Below are 21,679 nucleotides of genomic sequence, written 5' to 3'. Positions count from 1 at the left end.
TAGGTGTTGAACAGAAGAGGTCCCAAGATGGATCCTTGGAGAACTTTGCATGTAATTTCAGGACATGTTCACAGGACCCGTAACATCCAGTGGTGGAAAAAGTACTCAACTTTTTTACTTAAAGTAATACAATGCAGGTCCACACATAACGATTTTTAGCAACCTCTGCTGGTCACTACCGTCACTGCATGATATAGGGTTGTCCTGCATTACCCAGAATTCCATTTGTTTTCACCGGGAAAAAAAGCGTTCTTTTAATTGTTTTATACTATCTGCGGATCGTTTCTCTTAGCCAGTGGAGCGTTAGTTACCATGAGCTGTGTTTTCTTTTGCTGTTGTTTTTCCATCTTCAAATCCTATAATGTCTTAAAAACAGCGTGAGATTCCTTTTTGTTATTTGCACGGTAGTTAATGGCCAAACAGGAAACCGGTGCGGTAGTTCCTGGCCAAACAGGAAACCGGTGCGGTAGTTCCTGGCCAAACAGGAAACCGGTGCATGTCCGTTCCCGTTTCCGGCCAGATGACGTCATTTTCGCGGGAAACACGTCCCTGTCCACTATCAATAGAAAATATATTTATAAAAGGCTTTCGGGGGTGAAATTCATGCAGTGGGCGTTGTGAAACATTTGCCGTTCACAAAAGATAAACAATTTAAACTTTAGTTTTTTGGAAAAAGTTACCTAGTATAACTTTAAGTAAAAATATGAATACTGCAATGTAGAAATACTCTGTTACAAGTTAAAGTCCGGTAATTAAAATATACTTGAGTAAAAGTACAAAAGTATTGGTATCAAAATATACTTAAAGCACCAAAGTAAAAGTACTCATTGTGCAGAATTTCCCATTTCACAAGTTTAAAATGTGTAAAAGATCTTTTGAAAATAGCCTATCTACAAGCTCACAATGCATCGCGATGCATTGTGAGCGAGGTTCCCGTGACATCACAGCTCAGATCTTGAGGAAGCTCCCTGTGACTCCGGTGGAAGAATGTGAAAATGGCACTCTGGTGGCACAAGTTCTGCACACACTGTATATATCTAATCTGTATAATCAAAGTCATGCGACCAAAAGGAGTCACTGTAACTGCAGGAAAAGAAAACAGACAAACAAACACGTTTTTGAGAGGACAGGGGGCTTTATGTGGGATTCAAACCAGTTTAAGGACCGTGTGCCAGAACCTCCCACCCAGTTTTCCTTTCCTTTAGATCATCTCTTGCTCAAGGGCCCTCTTTGGTTGCTTGACTCCCGTCTTTCAGAACAACTGGCCCCCGTACCTTTCAGAAGCATCTGCCATGGTGATCAGCAATGTGATCCACGCTTTGTTTTCTCCTCATTCATTTCCATCTAAATACCTTCCCTTCTCTCCGCTTCCACGACGGATCAGCAGCCAAAGCGTCTGATAACTCGCCCATTCAGCCTGGTGGCCTTGAAACTCGGCCAAACTCGGTGGGATCAAAGTGCCATTTTGTGCCAGCCAGATACGATACATGAGTATGGTGCAGTGTTATATTTAAAATGTAGGCTAGAGTAAAAATGGCTGGTGAACATGAACCCCTAGACGCGTTGTGAGCTTGTAGATCAGCTATTTTCCATTTTCAGCAAAGATATTTAACCCATTCAATCGGGGAACGCATCTGTGTGATTTTAGATGTCTTTGGCTATTAAAAACTAGCAGATATACAAGCTCATAGCGCGGCACGCAGTGCAGATTGTAGATCTGCAATGTTTTGAAAAATCGTGCAAATCGTTGAATATATTTTCTACAAATGTCTTCTAAATCCTAACCGTTTTTTTTTGTTGTTGCTATATCTGTGGTTCTCAGACTTTTTCATGTCGCGGACCCCCAAAATGATATTTATTTGGTCGCGGACCCCCATCTCAAAATATTTTGTTCCAGGGACCCCCGGAAGCAAAGAGTTACAAATGTTCGCTTAAAAAAATATATATATTCAAAGATTTGGACACATTTTCACAAATTTAAAAAGAAAATGCAGATCTACAAGCTCATAGCGCGGCACTCGGTGCCGCGCTATGAGCTTGTATATCTGCTTTTTTTAATAGCCAAAGAAATCTGAAAATGACACAGATAGTTAGGCTAGTGAGGCTAGTGTAAAAAATGACTGGTGAACATGAACCCCTAGACGTGTTGTGAGCTTGTAGATCAGCTATTTTCATTTTCAGCAAAGATATTTAATGTAGGGGGAAAAAAGGAGGGGGCCTAGTATAAACCCCTGGGGAACTCCGGTCAGCTAAGTACAGTATAGGGTTTAAGCCGGCTAATTGAAATGGAATTTCTGCTGGATAATATGCTATGTCATCTTTGTTTCAATTAACCAAAAGTATGTACGTCTTTAGCATGTTATGCGTGTTATGCGTGGCTTAATGCACTAAAGGGTCTGTGCGATTTTAACAAAGAAGACTTCAATGCATGTTGCAGTGATGTACTTCATACATACTGTATACAGACAAGGAGAGAGTGTAAGCATGGAGTCTCACATGTCCTTTTTGTTAAATGTAGTGAGAACTTTCTATGTAATCTGGATGAGTAAGGGATTTGGGGGTGGGGTGGGGGGGGGGGTTGTGTTTGTCAATGATAAACAGGATATATTAATATGAGAGCTGAAAACAACATATGTGCCTGTAAGAGAGGCACTTAATCCCAGTGATGGAAAAAGTACTCGCATGTTTTACTTAAGTAAAAGTACCAATACAGCAATATATTTTGGAAATAGCAGATCTACAAGCTCACAATGCGCCGCATCGTGACACATTGTGAGCTCGTAGATCGGCTGTTTTGGAATGGCCGAAATATAGAGCTGAAGTGGTTAATGTATGTTTTGGGATCATTATCAAAATCTCTAACTAGTAACTAAAGCTGTCAAATGATTGTAGTGGCGTAAAAAGTATACAATATGTGCCTCTGAGATGTAGTGGAGTAGAAGTAAAAGTATAGAAAATTGTAAATGCTGAAGAAAGAAGTACTGTGTAAGAAGTACAGTACTTAAGTAAATGTACTTAGTAGTTACTTTACACACCACTGCTTAATCCTCCAGTGGAAGGAAGAGTGGAGCGTAGTGGAGCCATGGTGAATCCAGAATAAGACACAGAACTGTAATGTGTCAGATCAAGGCAGAGTAATAGCACACCGATCCCTAATGCATTGTCTTTGAACCAAAATAATACAGCATGGAAATTCAAATGTGCTGCAATGGCTGCCATTCCGAACGCCTGGGTATATTTAGTTCAGCAAAAGCATAACGCTGCTCTCCTGCTATCATCAGACACATCAAACGAGTTGTTTTGCACGTTAAAAGTCTAGCAAACGAGCACCAAAGGAAAGCAAATAGATGTGAGGTGAATGTTTAAAAATGACATCCTGGGGACTGGGGGGATAGGCCTAGAATGTATAATGAATGTTGTTTTGGAAATATAGACCCGTGGAGCTCTTGTCTTGGGCTCTGATCTGCTCTCTCAGATGAACCGGTCATCTTGTGTTCACACTGTCCTGTCCACACAGCTGTGTAAAGTAATTAAGTACATTTACTCAAGTACTGTACTTAAGTACAATTTTGAGGTATTTTTACTTTACGGGAGTAGCCTACTTCCAATTTTCTATACTTTTACTTCTACTCCACTACATCTCAGATCAAAATATTTTACTTTTACTCCACTACAATTATTTGAAAACTTGAGTTACTAATTACTTTTTGATTTAGATTATTATTACAAAACATACCAACATTACCCACTTAAGCCATGTATACATTTCGGCCATTTGAAAATAGCAGATCTACAAGCTCACAATGTGTCGCGATGCGGCGCATTGTGAGCTTGTAGATCTGCTATTTTCAAAATATTTGTATACATTTTATACATTTGAAAACTTGAGAGTACTTCCTACTTTTGGTTCTTTAAGTACATATTGATACCAATACTTTTGTACTTTTACTCAAGTAAATCTTGAATTCCGGACTTTTACTTGTAACAGAGTACTTCTATATTGCAGTATTGATATTACTTTTACTTAAGTAATAAAAAAAAATGAACTTTTTCCACCACTGGTCCTGTCCAAGACTTAAGCCCTCGTTCTGTGCCGAGCCTCTGTTTAATTTCCTCTTTGATTCTTCCTCTGCCACCTCTGTCTATCTTCAGACGCACAGAGATCACAGACAGGCGGATTGTTGGGTGGGAGGGATGGCTGGCTAGCTGTAGCTGTAGTCCAGTACAAGGCTTTGGACATGTTTCTGTCTCACCCACAATTCCACTCGGTGCCTTTGTCTCATTTATGACGCAGAGCTAAATGACGTGCTGGGGGAGTGGCACTGTTGCCAGATTTTGCGAGAGAAATAAGCCCAAGAGAAGCGACTAGGCCACATGAGCACTTTATATTTACATATTGAAAATAGCCAATCTACAAGCTCACAACGCGTCGCCATTGTTAACTTGTAGATCTGCTATTTTCAAAAGAAAATCTTTGAAAAAAGTGAACATTTTTGAATATTTTTTGAAACATTTTATCAACACAAATATGGTATGGGGTTCCTGGCACAAAATATTTTTAGATGGGGGTCCATGGACAAATACATATTAATTCTTGGCATGAAAATGTTTGAGAACCACTGGTTTAAACGACATTTATAGGAAACAATCCCAAATAAGCAACTACAGTACACTTTAGAAAAAAGCCCAGCAAACCGCAACCCGCAACTACCAATATTTACAAGCAACTTTACAGAAAAAACAATCCCAAAGTCACTTATAATATGCGGACAACACTGGGGAGTGGCGGCGACAACTCAGGGCACAGCCGCCCTGCTGACTAGCAAACCACCCCCTCCCCTCCACACCGCACCACACCACCGCATAATGATTAATACGCCCTAACGAAGGTGAATGAAGATTGATGGTAATAAGGGAGAGAGACAGAGAGGGAAGGAGAGAGAGACAATGTCTCCTGAGACATGACGGGGCCAGAGGATGTAATGGTTGTACTCACGAGCTAGGCTGAAGGACCTGGGCAAGAGAAAACTGGTGACAGATGTTGGGTGACATGCAGTGGTGGAAAAAGTACTAAAATGATTTACTTAAGTAAAAGTATCAATACTGCAGTTAGAAACAGGAGTTCAAATACTCTGTTACAAGTAAAAGTCCGGAATTCAAAATATACTTGAGTAAAAGTACAAAAGTATTGGTATCAAAATGCACTTAAAGTGCAAAAGTAAAAAGTACCCATTATGCAGAATGTCCCATTAAAAAAATTCAAATGTATTAAAATATTTTGAAAATAGCAGATCTACAAGCTCACAATGCATCGCATCGCGACGCAAAGTGAGCTTGTTGATCTGCTATTTTCAAATGGCCAAAATGTATATAGGGCTGAAGTGGGTAATGTATGTTTTGTAATAATAATCAAAATCTACAAAGTAACTAGTAACTAGTAAAAGTACAATATTTATCCAAGATGTACATGGAGTAGGAGTAGATGTAAAAGTATTGGAAATTGGAAATACTCCAGTAAAGTACAAATACCTCAAAATTGTACTTAAGTACATGTACTTACAGTATAGTTACTTTCCACCACTGGGTGTACTCACGAGCAGGCTGAGGGACCTGGGTAAGTGAAAACTGGTGACAGATGTTGGGTGACATGACCGGCGTCCATGACTCCTAATGGCCTCTCCAGGGAGGAGGACTAGTGAAAACACACCACGTGTTCTTGGGTACCAGTGATGGAAGACGTATACTCACATGTTTTACTTGGGTAAAAGTATCAATACTGCAATGAAGAAACACTCTGTTACAAGTAAAAGTCCGGAATTAAAAAAATCACTTGATTAAAAGTACAAAAGTATTGGTATCAAAATGTAATTTAAGTGCCAAAAGTAAAAGTAGTAACATTTTTGAAAATAGCAGATCTGCAAGCTCACAACGCGCCACGATGCGATGCCTTGTGAGCTTGTAGATCGGCTATTTTCAAATAGCCTAGGTATAACATAGGGCTAAAGTGGTTCATGTATGTTTTATAATGTAATAATTTATATCTGCAAAGTAACTAAGTTATCAAATAATTGTAGTGGAGTAAAAGTACAGTATTTTCCTCAGAGTAAAAATAAAAGTACCTCAAAATTGTACTTAACTCTTTCAGTGCCAAGAGTATTTTCATAAAGTACTCCCCCAGTGCCAGCAATTTGCGTTTTTTTTTTAATTTTAATTTTGTAATTTTTCATTCAAATAAATGATCTGATTGGGTTTTTAAACCCATAATACAGTTCTACCAGTAGAGAGCAACAAATCGACACATTGATGACCTCGCTGGCTCACTCGCCCCCTCCCAAACAGGCTCACGTCATATCCGGTCATAACCGGATGTTGACATTTTCGATGTCGTTGATCGGGCTAAATTACGATGCGATACACGACTACGATGACTGATCGTCACCCAGACCAAAGAGAGTAGACGTGGACCTCTCCGTTCGCTTTTTATACCGTGTGAAAAACCGTGACTTTCCCTATTCTGGCCGAAAATCACCGGAGAAAAACAACGTGACCCGGAAATGAATTATTATTTTTTACATCCGGCTCCGGGTGAGTCTGAAGGAGTCAGGAAGCGAAAGTGATCATGAAAAATACACAGAATAGCGCTACTACAGTCAAAAGTAAAAACTCGGGATTTCTCGTGCTGGCACTGAGGGTACTCGGGAAAAACTCGGGATATCTCGGGGCGTGGCACTGAGAGAGTTAAGTACAGTACTTGAGTAAATGTACTTAGTTACTTTCCACCACTGACCATACACAGCACACTGTACACACAGAATGCAAAAAAAAAGAGCCCTAAAACCCATCATGTTGGCAGCCGAGAAGAATCAAGAACTTGAACCCCCCCCCAACCAACACTTTGGTTTCTCTGTGAAATACAACAACAGAGAAAGACAAGTGGAGATGAGACAAAAGCAATGTGCCGCCATTGTTCAGCCACGATCAGGTATGCTGCTGGCAACACATCAAACATGCCGGCCCATTTAAAATGGCACCGTGCACGTGAATGTGAATATCACTGATGCTTGGGGGAGAAAACTAAAAAGCAAAGGCTGCCATCAAAGAAACCATTGAACCACACGGTTCAAGGCCCTTCCTCGTGTTGATGATGAGGCCCGTCGTGACAGAATCTTCAACAGCCTCATCACTAAGTCAGTGGTTCTCAAACCTTTTCGTGCCAAGGACCCCCCAAATTGATGTATTTGGCTGCAGACCCCCGCCTGAAAATATGGTGTGCCTGGGACCCCCAGAAGCAAAGATTTGTGTTAAAAATGTAAAAAAAAATGATTCAAAGATTTGCACACATTTTCAAGTTTTTTCAAAAATAGCAGATCTACAAGCTCGTAGCACGGCACTCGGTGCCGCGCTACGAGCTTGTAGATCTGCTATTTTTGAATAGCTAAAGTATAAAATATGGATAAAGGGGTTAAAATAATTGTGACGCTTTATTATCTAATTTTGCTGGGGCCCCCTGGTACCCCCCCAAGGACCCCTGGGGGTCCCCGGACCCCAGTTTGAGAACCAATGCACTAAGTAGTAACCATACCAAGAACATAATTTTCTTGTGCATAAAATGTATTCACTGCTTAATTTGAAATACTTGCCACCTCAGTGTCAGTATTCATTTAGAGTTGTAATCAATGCAATTAAAGTACGTCATTAAAATCATTCATTAAAAATCATTAAAGTGTCAATAAATCTCCACCATCTTCCCGTCAATACATAGGATTTTTTTTGTGAACTTGTCAAGGTAGGAATAGGAAACAAGCCTATACTTTGCAGACGGTCAAATCATATACTGTATTGATGTTATGCATTCATTCATTATACTTTCTTCAGCTTCTATAAATCAAGAGTTTCCTCATAGTACCAGAAAAACTAAAACTAGGACTAAAACTGCTTATGCACTCGTAAAACTAACTAAAGCTAAGCTGAGATCAAACACCAAACAGGAAAAAACTAAATAAAAACGTAAACTAATTTCAAAACCATAATAACTCAATGTTTGCAATACAAACAATGCATCTCCCCCTACCCTATTTACAGTAGAAGTAGCTACACCTTTTTAGCCACTAAATATATTGTTGCCCTACAACGCTCTCCTTCACAGAGCTCAGAGCTGTACAGGGAACCAACAGACGTTGCCAATGAGCGGATGCCATCGCAGTAAACATTCCATTAGCGTGAGCTACGGCCAGCAGCCCGGAGGTGAGCTAAGTACGTCCATTACGGAGTCCAGAGGACTGCCAAAGGCGCTGAGCGAGCGCCCGTCGCGCCATCAAGGCCTAGGTACTAATACCGCCTGACAACTCCTCTCTGTTAAAGTCAATGAGATATATGCTAAATGGGCCCCGCTATATGGGAATACAGGCCTGCATATGGTAAAGGCTACTAAAAGGGTAGGATTAGCAATTTAAATGCCTTGTTCTGGCTGCATGTGAATGGCCCACGAGGGAGTAATGATGCTAAACACCCTCTTTTTCAGCGTTCGGGGCGGTGTGTGCACGCCGGTGCGCAACCTGAGCTGACATGAGCACCCGCTCTCCTTTCTTCTTCTCGGTTTTGCCGCTCGGTTTGTTCTCGCCCTCTCAATCTTTCTCTCTGGCAATCACAGTACATTCTATTTGAATATAAAACGACAACACGGCCGCACATAACCACTCTTGAAATGCACTACAAACAACAGATACACCTCACCTGCCTGCTGCACCACAACTACACAGCTGCCAACATGTGCACACACATACACACACGCACGCACGCGCGCACACACGCACACATGCACGCACGCACAGCCAGTGGTGGTAAAACACTCTTTACTTAAGTAAAAGTATCAATACTGCAATGTACTCTGTTACAAGTAAAAGTCCGGAATTCAAAATGCACTTGAGTGAAAGTACAAAAGTATTAAAAAGTATCAAACATGTACTTAAAGTACCAAAAGTAAAAGTAGTCATTGTGCAGAATGTCCCATTTCACAAGTTCAAAATGTATTAAAAATCTTTTGAAAGCGGCGCCTGCTGGCCTAGTGGTCCAGGCGCATACCATACTGGTAATCCAGCTTGACAGCGTGTCGTGGGTTCAACTCCTGATCCCGACAACCTTTGCTGTGCGATATGTAAATAGGGCTGAAGTGGTTAATGTATGTTTTGTAATAATAATCAAAATCTACAAAGTAACTAGTAACTAAAGTTTTCAAAAAAAAATTGTGGAGTAAAAGTATAATATTTGCCTCTGAGATGTAGTGGAGTAGAAGTAAAAGTACTGGAAATTGGAAATACTCAAGTAAAGCAAAAATACCTCAAAATTGTACTTAAGTAAATATACTTAGTTAATTTCCACCACTGGCACACATACACACACACATACACACATACACGCACACAACGCAACGCAACGCATGCACAGCAAACATTCATAAGGAGCAAATCACTCAGGAAATAAAATCACTCAGAGTAAACAGAGCCTCTCTGCGATTTTTTCTTCATACGCAGCACAGCAGTCACTCAAATGGCCTTCTTTCACAGACCAGCAGGGAATAATATGTTCACAAGCTCTGCAAATGACCCAGGCCCACCCTAGTGTGACACAATGTTTACACAAATCTATATACACACACACTACTACCATGGTGCGGTATATATATATATATATATATATATACTGTATATAGATACAGCAGCAGCTTCTTTTTCACACATTATACAATGTCTGTGACCCTCACGGGTCCATTTTTAGTTAAATTATACCACATGCTTCGCATACTATCTGCTGAGGAAAGTAGAACACTGTAGAAATCCTCACTGTTGATACCTTAGGTCATTGGCTCTCAAAGTGGGGTGCGGGGACGCCCAGGGGTCCTTGGGGGGGGGTACCAGGGGGTCCCCAGCTAAATGTGCTAATGTAGCGTCACCATGATTTTAACCACTTTAACCTTTTATACTTTGGCTATTCAAACATAGCAGATATACAAGCTCATAGCGCGGCACCGCCCTGGAACAAAATATTTTGAGATGGGGGTCCACGGCCAAATACATATAAATTTTGGGGGTCCTTGACATGAAAAGGTTTGAGAACCACTGCATTGGGTAACATTTGTACTCTCTCCAAAGTTACAAATGGAAACATTAAAACCCTAATCCGTAAGTTTCATGTCCTACCGAGGATTTGGAGAGTCTCCCGTAACAACCTTCCAAGACAGAATCCCTGCTTGGCCAGGGGAGATATTGTGCTTATGAGCTTTGGGCAGTATTAGCCTACTTGTCACTACGCCGGGTAGTAGGTGTCCTATACCCGGCGACATCAGGGCCTAAAATCTCTCGATAGCACAGTAGGGAGGAAACCTACAAACAATGCAGATGTGCTAATTGTTGCGTATTGTATTCGCACACTCCATAATACCATTACGGATTGGATAAAATAACATTTTATTCATTAAAATAAATTACGGATTGCAGCTTTAAACACTGAAGGATTTTAACGCGAACGCTTGCTCCTATACGATGCAAAGCCACTTCTTTCGAGCCACAATGGTTTGCTTTCAAGTACTGTTTGTTACACTGGCACGGCATTCACTGAGGCAAAGCGTGTTATTGTTCAAAAGCCGCATTTTGTCGAGTGGCGTAAACATTAAAACGACAACCTTACAATGCACAGTAATGAATTAGATACAAGATAAGAGGAGCCTTCGCGCAAGGTCATTGTGCTCAGCCCGTTCGCCTTGTTGTGACTCAGAGTAATTCTCCCCAGTCTAACTCAGGTACTTAACTGGAGTTTTTCCTTTTCATTTGCGGGGCCGGGCCGCTGGGGGCTGGTATGCGTGTGTAACAGGATTAAGACAATCTGCCGCTGAGCGCCATAATCAAATCTCGCACCTCCGCAACGCGCAAAATGTGCCGCCCTCACTATGCAATCCTATATTTGATGTCACATAGCTCTCCTCCGTTCCTCTTCTGACTGACTGGCTGTTGGCCTCGGGGTCTCCTCTCCTCTCCTGCACAAATATTCCTTCCTCCACATGAAACATCAAGGCTTCAGTGACTGAAGACACATGAGGGCGGACATACTGAATGTCAACAGCAGTAGCATGGCATCGGCAGGCTAGGCTTCATGAAAACAGCCAGACCCGTTCTCAAATATAGACTCACACCAATGTTGAACTTTGGTTAACCCATTGAATCCGGGGACGCATCCGCGTCATTTTTTTATTTCTTTGGGCTATTAAAAAATAGCAGATCTACAAGCTCATAGCGCGGCACCGAGTGCCACGCTATGAGCTTGTAGATCTGCTATTTTTGAAAAATCGTGAAAATGTGTGCAAATCTTTGAATATATATATTTTTAAAGCGAACATTTGTAATATATTTTGGTCCAGGGACCCCCCAGAAGCAAAGATTTGAGTTTTCCTATTTGTCTCATCTGTTTAATCTGGTAGCTGATATATTGCACTTTTACCTTAGCGCTAGGTATACTCTTAGTTACTTGTTTTAGAAGATAATGCACTTAAGACTTCTGGTGATTAGTAGTTTTGTTCCCTACCTATGTTGAATACACTTATTGTAAGTCGCTTTGGATAAAAGCGTCTGCTAAATGACTGCAATGTAATGTAATGTAATATACTCAAAGATTTGCACAACTTTTCAAGATTTTTCAAAAATCGCAGATCTACGAGCTCATAGCACGGCACTCGGTACCGCGCTATGAGCTTGTAGATCTGCTATTTTTGAATAGCCCAAAGAAATCTGAAATGACAGAGATGCAGCTCCCCAGATTGAAAGGGTTAAACCTTGGGGTGTACAGTTACCTGGGCATGATATACTGTATAAGTCCAAACACTGTCAATCATCTTTCATCGGTTGGCTTCTATGTGCTCTGTGAGTGAAGAACTTGATGTGCCATACAGCAGGTTCCATTCACTCTCACTGTATGGCGAAAGAGCTCTCACCATCACACTTTTGGTGAATAGACTAACACAAACACGATGGATTCGGCCAAATAAAGGAGTCCTAGTTGTTTCTCAGAAAGTAAAAAAGGCTGCGTTCATGTTATATTATCCTTGATAAGTTCTGTACCTCCAAAGAAAGTGATAGATACGCCAACAAACATCAGTGTAACGATAAAAACGTATCACGACTCGTTTTTCCTTATATCTTACTGTGTATCTTTAGAATATAATGTGTTTATTTACTGAAAGTGTGATTTTGACACCTGTTCCAATACCCTGAAGAAGACCTTTCCAGGTCGAAACGTTGGTATTCTTTTGATAAATTATCCTGCATCGTGGCTATGAGTGTGCGGCCTTTTCTTCACTTTTTGACACCTGTTCCATCATTTAATGACAGCCAGTGGTGGAGTGCAATGTAGAAGTACTCTGTTACAAGTAAAAGTCTGGTGTTCAAAATTTACTTGGGTAAAAGTACGAAGGTATTTGTATCAAAATGTACTTAAAGTACCAAAAGTAAAAGTACTGAAATGTTTGAAAATAGCAGATCTACAACAACGCATCACAATGAGACGCGTTGTGAGCTTGTAAATGGGCTATTTTAAAATAGCCTAGGTATAAAATAAACTAAAGTGGTTAATGTATGTTTTATAATATGCAAAGTAACTAAAGTTTTCAAATAATTGTAGTGGAGTAAAAGTACAATATTTGCCTCTGAGATGTAGTGGAGTAGAAGTAAAAGTATAGACAATTGGAAATACTCCAGTAAAGTAACAGTACCTCAAAATTGTACTTAAGTACAGTACTTGAGTAAATGTAGTTAGTTACAGTACTTTACACCACTGATGACAGTGAAGGGAATAGCCACTTCCGGTTTCTCACTCAAGGAGCTGACGGACGATATTTGGACTTATATGGTGCCTCTACCAAAGTTCTACATCGCTTTAAGTATGCATTAAACGTGTCAAAGTGAAATACCATCGACCAACTTTTACTGATACATTTATTTGTATTGAACAAACTGTTACGAGAGCCTCGTAACAGTTTGTAGGTGTGCATTGCCATAGTGCATTGCCATTGTTGGCAGTGGTGGAAAAAGTACTCAAATGTTCTACTTAAGTAAAAGTATCAATTTCATAATCTGGAAATACTCAGTTACAATTTGGTATTTAAAATTTACTTGAGTAAAAGTACGAAAGTATTGGCATCAAAGTATACTTAAAGTACCAAAAGTAAAAGTAGTCATTATGCACAATGTCTCATTTCACAAGTTCAATATGTCTACTAATCTTTTGAAAATAGTAGATCTACAAGCCCCACAACGCGTCGCATCGCGACGCGTTGTGAGCTTGTAGATCTGCTATTTTCAAATAGCCGAAATATATAAAAAGGCTAAAGTGGTTATTGCATGTTTTGTGAAAATAATCAAAATGTACAAAGTAAGTAACTGGTAATTAAAGTTTTCAAATCATTGTAGTGGAGTCAAAGTGCAATGTTTGCCTCTGAGATGTAATGGAGTAGACGTAAAAGTATTGAAAATTGGAAATACTCCAGTGAAGTGAAAATACCTCAGAAATGGACTTAAGTACAGTACTTGAGTAAATGTACTTAGTTACTTTACACCACTGCTTGTTGACGTGACTGTGTGTTCATAATTACCCATGGGAGTGCCCACGCCGTAGGCCTTGGAGTCGATGAGGCCTCCGATCTGCGTGAGGTTGCAGTTGCGCTGCGTGACGAACTCGATGGTGGTGGACTCCATTAGGAAGGCGTAGTCGGAGGTGAGCACCCGGTGAATGCCGGCGTCAATGTCCTTGACCATCACAGAGTGCCGCCGACTGCTCATGAACTCCCACATCTTATCGTACGTGGAGATCTTGGTTTTCTAATCGGGGGAGACACGTGGACGGCAGTGTCAGTCACAATGAGCACTTACAGTGTACACATAGAATAAGATCAGCATGTCTTTCATTCCCGTTTATGCATTTATCTTAGTGGCATATTTGGTGAATCGTGAGAGTAAAGTTTATAATTAAAGGGAACATCCACCCTAAAACAGCATTTAATTTACGTCACACGTTATTTCTATAATATTGTACAGGTTAGTTTTAATTTCTGACATCTGTCCTTAACCCAATAAGACCGGGAACGCATCTGTGTCATTTTTAGATTTCTTTGGGCTATTCAAAAATAGCAGATCTACACGCTCATACCGCGGCACCGAGTGCCGCGCTATGAGCTTGTAGGTCTGCTGTTTTTTTGAAAAATCGTGAAAATGTGTGCAAATCTTTGAATATACATTTTTTTTTACATTTTAACTAAAATCTTTGCTTCTGGGGGATTCTACAAATGTCTTCTAAATCAGAAGTTTTGGGAAAAAACATATGAAGCTATAATCAGTGGTTCTAAAACTTTTTTTATGTCAAGGACCCCCTAAATTATATGTATTTGGCCGCAGACCCCACCTCAAAATATGTTGTTCCAGGGACCCCCAGATGCAAAGATTTGAGTTACAAATGTTTGCTTTAAAAATATATATATTCAAAGATTTGCACACATTTTTGTCAATATTTTTCAAAAATAGCCAAAGAAATCTTAAAATGACAGAGATGCATTCACGGAATAACAAGACTGTCCGTCCCAGATTGGCCATCGGAAGATTTGGGACGGTTCCTTCTGGTGACTGATTTGCACTGCAGCTGATTATGATTAAAGTCCAAGGGAACAGAAACACAGTTACACACAGAGTTAGTTTTATTTGCACGGGGGGGGGGAAAGAAAAGAAAAGAACAAACGGACAAGGAAAATGTAAAACTAACGCAACCCTACTTCCAAATTGCTGTCGAGTGGCTTAGATGGTACGTCATGTTTTCCAGACGCGTTAAATACCGATTGACCAATACAAATTGCATCTCACTCAGTGTGCCAAGACCTTTACACCTGGACTCCACCCTCTGCAACCAGGTTTCGTTCCATCCTCTGTATAGTTTCATACCTACCCCACCGGGAGCATTTCAGAAGTGCAGTGCTATATTCATTGATTCATTGATTATCTCCAACAGGCCGAAAGATTTAGTTCAGGGGTCTTCAACGTTTTTCAGGCCAAGGACCCCCTAGCTGAGAGAGAGATAAAGCAGGGACCGCCTCTATATTGTATAAAATTGTGTTTCAGATTTAACTTTTTTTAAAACTTTTTTTCCCTCTACACCAATTACATCTTTGCCAAAAATAGCAGATCTACAAGCTCACAACGCCTCGTGAATTTGGACGCTATAGGGTTCAAGTGGTTAATGTAAAAAAAAAAAAATCATATCACACAAAGATTTGGCGGCCCCCCTGTAGTAACTCTGAGGACCCCCTAGGGGTCCCGGTCCCTGATTTAGATTATATGTATTTGTCACGGGATGGGATACGTGTCCGCATGGCTATGGAGTGCAACAATTGCACAGTGTCAAATATTTAACTAGCAATGGTAAATCATCTGTAAAATTGTACTTTCACTTGATACAGGCATTGAAACCATAGGGAAAATGTATCGGTTATGTATAGAATGCATCAGGGAAGCTTCTGTAAGGCACTGCGGTACGTCTGATGGTATCACAAGCATAGACTGGCCATGATCAGCCCTGGCTGAATCCAGGGGTTTACTGCGAGGCTGGACCTGGTATCTCAGCTTCTCGCACTCATTGACAGGCTGCTGTCAGTTAGCTGACAGGTAATGAATGGATGAGTGGGTTTGTTTTGCTTCAGCGCTTGCCCGCGACGAGCCAATTGGTCAAACGTGTCAGCGGTCCACTCGTCTCGCGATGTGATTGGCTAAAACACTGTGTCCTTCCACTCACCTTGCTATAAAGGTTTTATGGTGCATGATTATAGTCGTGTGGATAGACAGACACTGACTATAGCGCCATTTATTTCATTGACATTTATTTATTTAACAACAAAAAACAGCAAAGTAACAAGTAAAAAGGTTATTGTGCACAATAAATTTGGCACGGATCGTTCCAGTGGTTTCGCAGACTCTTTTCTAGACAGCTCACCTTCTACGCCATAAAAACTGAAAGTAAAATATAGACGTTGAGAGAAAGATACAAATAGTGCATAGAGTTCAAGGGGCGAGATTACATACTGTAAATAGAAGAGAGAAAAAAGACACTAGTCGTCTTTGTCTTTGTCATCTGTGTGCTGTACACACATGGAATGTGTGGGAAAAGTCTGTTAAAGGCTACTGATGCATTATTAAGAATGTGTAATTCAAAAAAGACAGTGGTGGAAAAGTACTCAAATGTTTTACGTATCAATACTGCAAAGTAGAAGTACTCTGTTAGTAAGTAGTAAGTCCGGAATTCAAAATGTACTTGAGTAAAAGTACAAAAATATTGGTATCAAAATGTAGGCTATTTAAAGTAGATCTACAAGCCAGAGCATGTGAGCGGAGCGGAGCGAGGAGCGGAGCGAGGAGCGGAGCGAGGAGTGGAGCGACGCGATTTTGACGTGAGCGTGGAGCTGGTTTATAAAAAGGTTGGAGCGCTACTCGGAGCGAGGACCGCCTGCCGCTCCAAGCCGCTCCAAGCCGCCCCGGCGGGGGCCATGCCCGGTAGCACGGACTCAGAGACACACAGACATCCAGCAGTGCACAGCGCACCGCTGCGCACGTCCTTGATCAAGACTTCATTAGAATGTCTACTTTATTTTTTATTTTTTATTTTTTTTACTGTTGAGTGGCCCGGTTTGAGCGGAGCATGGAGCGAGAGGTGCGCAAATCAACGTGAGCGGTGGGGAGCGGAGCGCGAGGGGGGGTCAACGTCAGCGAATAGCGAGCGTGAAACCAGCCCCCTGGAGTGCCGTGCGGCATTTCCACCCGCTCCGCTCACATGCTTTGCTACAAGCTCACAACGCGTCGCGATGTGACGCGTTGTGAGCTTGTAGATCTGCTATTTTCAAATAGCCAATGTATAAAATAGGGCTAAAGTGGTTAATGTATGTTTTATAATGTAATACGTTGACGTGGACGTTGACCCCCCCTCGCGCTCCGCTCCCCACCGCTCACGTTGATTTGCGCACCTCTCGCTCCATGCTCCGCTCAAACCGGGCCACTCAACAGTAAAAAAAATAAAAAATAAAAAATAAAGTAGACATTCTAATGAAGTCTTGATCAAGGACGTGCGCAGCGGTGCGCTGTGCACTGCTGGATGTCTGTGTGTCTCTGAGTCCGTGCTACCGGGCATGGCCCCCGCCGGGGCGGCTTGGAGCGGCTTGGAGCGGCAGGCGGTCCTCGCTCCGAGTAGCGCTCCAACCTTTTTATAAACCAGCTCCACGCTCACGTCAAAATCGCGTCGCTCCACTCCTCGCTCCGCTCCTCGCTCCGCTCCTCGCTCCGCTCCGCTCACATGCTCTGGCTTGTAGATCTACTTTAAATAGCCTACATTTTGATACCAATATTTTTGTACTTTTACTCAAGTACATTTTGAATTCCGGACTTACTACTTACTAACAGAGTACTTCTACTTTGCAGTATTGATACGTAAAACATTTGAGTACTTTTCCACCACTGTCTTTTTTGAATTACACATTCTGCAACTCCCTCCTTGCTGGTGCTCCGGCATCTGCCATCAAACCCCTGGAGCTTGTTCAGAAAGCTGCGGCTCGTCTGGTGTTCAACCGCCCCAAGTTCTCCCACACAACCATCCTTCTCCGCTCTCTACACTGGCTCCCCGTAGCGGCTCGCATCCAGTTCAAAACCCTGGTGCTAGCCTATAGGGCAGTGAAAGGAACAGCTCCTTCCTACCTCCGGGCTATGGTCGATGCCTACACCCCTGCCCGACCACTTCGGTCTGCCACCTCGGGGCGACTGATTGCCTCGTCACTCAAGGGTCCTTCTGGCCGATCCACACGGTCACGACTCTTTTCTGTTCTGGCTTCCCACTGATGTTAGGACAGCAGAGTCACTGCCCATATTTCGCCGCAGGCTGAAAACTCACCTCTTCAGGAAACACTACCCTTCCTCTCTGCCTGACCTACTTGTTGTTAACTAGTTGTACGAACGCTTGTTTTCTATTGCTGTATTGTTTATTGGATTATTGGATTGTTTATTGGATCTTGTTTAGTCGATTCACTTATTTGTTTTAGCTCATGCTCATTTGATTTAGCTATTTTGTCTCATCTGTTTAAGGAAATAGGTAGCTGATATATTGCACTTTTACCTTAGCGCTAGGTATACTCTTGGTTGCTTGTTTTTGCAGATAATGCACTAAAGACTTCTGGTGATTAGTAGTTTTCGTTCCCTACCTATGTTGAATACACTTATTGTAAGTCGCTTTGGATAAAAGCGTCTGCTAAATGACTGTAATGTAATGTAATGTAATGTAATAATTTATATCTGCAAAGTAACTAGTAACTAAAGTTTTCAAATAATTGTAGTGGAGTAAAAGTACAATATTTGCCTCTGAGATGTAGTGGAGTAGAAGTAAAAGTACTGCAAACTGGAAATACTCCAGTAAAGTAAAAGTACCTCAAAATTGTACTTTGAAATACAGTACTTGAGTAAATGTACTTAGTTACTTTACACCACTGAAAAAAAGAGCGCACTGGTATTGATCTCTGATGCTCATCTATGGTAGATTATGGCCACTGGCAGGGGTGGCCTGGCTGGATGTGAGACGCCCCATGCTGAATTGTTGTCCCAGTCCGGCCCTGAAGACTGTGATGATGTCTAGAAGCGAAGACCTTGAGCTGCCCCATAGACAGTGAATAATGGAACACCTCATAGAACACTGTGACAGAATCCATGGTGATTTTTTACTGGAGTATTATGTGGGACTATTTCTGTTCCAGTGCTGTGCGAGCCGTACATTCAGATAAAACTCATTTTGGATGTAATATCTCCAAACAAAAGTGCTACGAGCCCCACAAGGTCGGTGACTAATTCAATGTCAATGTCTCCGGGAGACAGTTGTCTCATCTTATTTTTCCTTCAACGAGTGCTGCTGTGTGCGGCAGAGAGGAACTAAAGGTTAGCATCTGTTTAAATGCGTTGCACGCCAACCTTCCTGACCAAACCACAGCGTACGCGGCCAGACAAAGACACACACTGCACACACACATCACTCATTTAAATACCGCCGATGCCTTCGGCTCCAGCCTCCCTCTCCACCGGCTTGCCTGCAGCAACATTTACCTTCAATTACTTTCTAAATGTCATTAGGATAGACATGTCAGTTAGTTCTGCAAAAACTTTGCCTTTGTTCCCCCTCAGCACCGTCTTTCTCTGAATCGCCCTGGTCGTTATCTCTCGTAAAGTGAACGGAGAATGGAGATGGAGCCACAGCTATATGAGCTATAATGGCCAAACTGGCATATATATATATATACTGTAAGGTACTGTAGAAATGACTTCTGCAAAAATGCAATGATCCTATCACTATCTATCCAAACGGCTGCCATTTACAAATGCTGCTGTTTTACTGCAGCAGTATAGGGAAAGTAACAGCGGTGGGAAAAAGTCCTCAAATGTTTTACTTAAAGGAGAATTTTGGACTAAAGTTTTCTTACCTTTTCTATGACGTTATGATATCTTAGGATGAATGGTACAGTAGAAAATTGTCATAACTCCACCCCTGATCCGCCACAGCTTAAAAGGTGCGCGGATAGGCCTTAGGTTAGATCACATATTTTAATAGCTTTTTTTTTTTTTTTTTTTTAGATCTGACGTTCATAGTGACAGAACACTGTCCCAAAAAAATAAAATAAAAAAATAAAACAGAAGTCTCGCTAGACGAGATTTCAATCTCGAGATTTCAATCTCGTCTAGTGAGACTTCTGTTTTTTTTTTGGTTTTTTTGGTTGCATAGTGTTCAGTCACTATGAACGTCAGATTTCACCACATTTTTTTTTTTTAAAGCTATTAAAATATGTGATCTAACCTAAGGCCTATCCGCGCACCTTTTAAGCTGTGGCGGCTCAGGGGTGGAGTTATGAAATGTTTCTACTCCAAAATTCTCCTTTAAGTTTTCTTACCTTTTCTATGACATTATGATATCTTAGGATGAATGGTACAGTAGAAAAATTTCATAACTCCATCCCGGGTCCGCCACAGCTTAAAACGTGCGCCAATAGGCCTTGCGCTAGATCGCGTATTTTAATAGCTTTTCTTTTGTAGTTTTTTGGTGAGATCTGACGTTCATAGTGACAGAACACTCGCTAGACGAGATCGAAATCTCGAGATTTCGATCTCGTCTAGCGAGACTTCTGTTTCTCTTTTTTTCCCTTATTTTTTTTACAGTGTTCTGTCACTATGAACGTCAGATCTAAAAAAAAAAGCTATAAAAATACGCGATCTATGATCATAACGTCATAGAAAAGGTAAGAAAACCTTAGTCCAAAATTCTCCTTTAAGTAAAAGCATCAATACTACAATGTAGAAGTACTCTGTAAGTCCGGAATTCAAAATTGACTTGAGTAAAAGTACAAAAGTATTGGTATCGAAATGTACTTAAAGTACCACAAGTAAAAGTACCAAAATGTTTGAAAATAGCAGATCTACAAGCTCACAAACTAAAGTTTTCAAATAATTATAGTGGAGTAAAAGTACAACATTTGCCTCTGAGATGTAGTGGAGTAGAGGTAGAAGTATAGACATACTGTACTCCATTAAAGTAAAAGTACCTCAAAAGTGTACTTAAGTACAGTACTTGAGTAAATGTACTTAGTTACTTTACACCACTGGAAAGTAATACACAAAAAAATTAAGAAATCAGTGTTTTTTTTGGGACAACTGGCCCTTTTAAGTTTGCCGCCTGACCTCAACAAGACCAAGCTTTTGTCAGTTAGCAGCTCACCTTCTACACTTGTAATCCCAGTAGAAAAACCCAAGCGTGCATTACACACGAGGAGCTAACCCCAGGTTTGAAGCAGGTATATTTTTTTGAAGCCATTTGAAACCTAATTAAGTCACATCTTCAAGGTCCTGCCCGCCATTATTGCGCGTAATGACTTTCTGTGGCCCGGTCGATATTTTAGATCAACTGGGTGATTTGCGAAGTGCCTATCAGAATCTTTCGGAGTCACCCTTGACAAATCAGGCGATTGAGCATGCATGCAAGCTACGGATTGCTGATAAGGCCAGAGAGCGGCGGCTGGCTGTTGAATGGCTGCACATATCTCCCCTCCCCCCGCACAAAGCCGAGGTGGGCTTCCCCTCGGCCCCCTGTCTGCAACGCAGGCAGTGTTGCCACGTCCACTTAATATAAGCGACTTTGGGTTTGTTTTTCTGTAAAGTTGCTTGTAAATAATGGTAGTTGCGACGGGTTGCGTTTTTTTTTTGCTTTTTCTAAAGTGTAGTTGCTTATTTTGGGCTTGTTTCCTGCTGTCGTTTAAACCAGAGGTTAAAGTTAACGACCCCCAAATTAATATGTAACTATATGTAAAAAATCTTCCAAATCTTCCACTTTTATTTTTTCAAGATGTTTTGAAAATAGCAGATCTACAAGCGTGCGACGCGTTGTGAGCTTGTAGATCGGCTATTTTCAAATAGCTATACAGTAGGTTTAAAGTGCCTATAGTTGCTTCTTTTGGGCTTGTTTTTCTAGACCTGGTTGCTTATCTCGCTCACGAAATCTGGCAACACTGCACGCAAGGCTCCAAAGCTGATTACACAACCCGTATGAAAGATGCTTTGCAAAAAAGGCAGTGGGTGCAGAGTGT

At 41.3% G+C, this 21,679-nt stretch overlaps 1 protein-coding gene across 1 annotated transcript in view; it reads right to left on the bottom strand.

The window, feature by feature from the left end:
* Positions 1–21,679, bottom strand: part of LOC308083784 (glutamate receptor ionotropic, kainate 2-like) — a gene marked incomplete at both ends in the record, with an annotated part of 246,464 nt that overhangs the window by 15,753 nt on the left and 209,032 nt on the right. Inside the window, 1 exon segment of the mRNA XM_080426131.1 lies at positions 13,637–13,862. Within this exon segment, the coding sequence (XP_080282257.1) occupies positions 13,637–13,862 (226 nt within the window).

Source organism: Gymnoscopelus braueri (assembly GCF_963280865.1).
Source record: "Gymnoscopelus braueri genome assembly, chromosome: 4".
Lineage (NCBI taxonomy): Eukaryota > Metazoa > Chordata > Actinopteri > Myctophiformes > Myctophidae > Gymnoscopelus > Gymnoscopelus braueri.
Note: the sequence above shows the minus strand (reverse complement) of the source record. Positions and strands in the feature narration are given on the sequence as shown.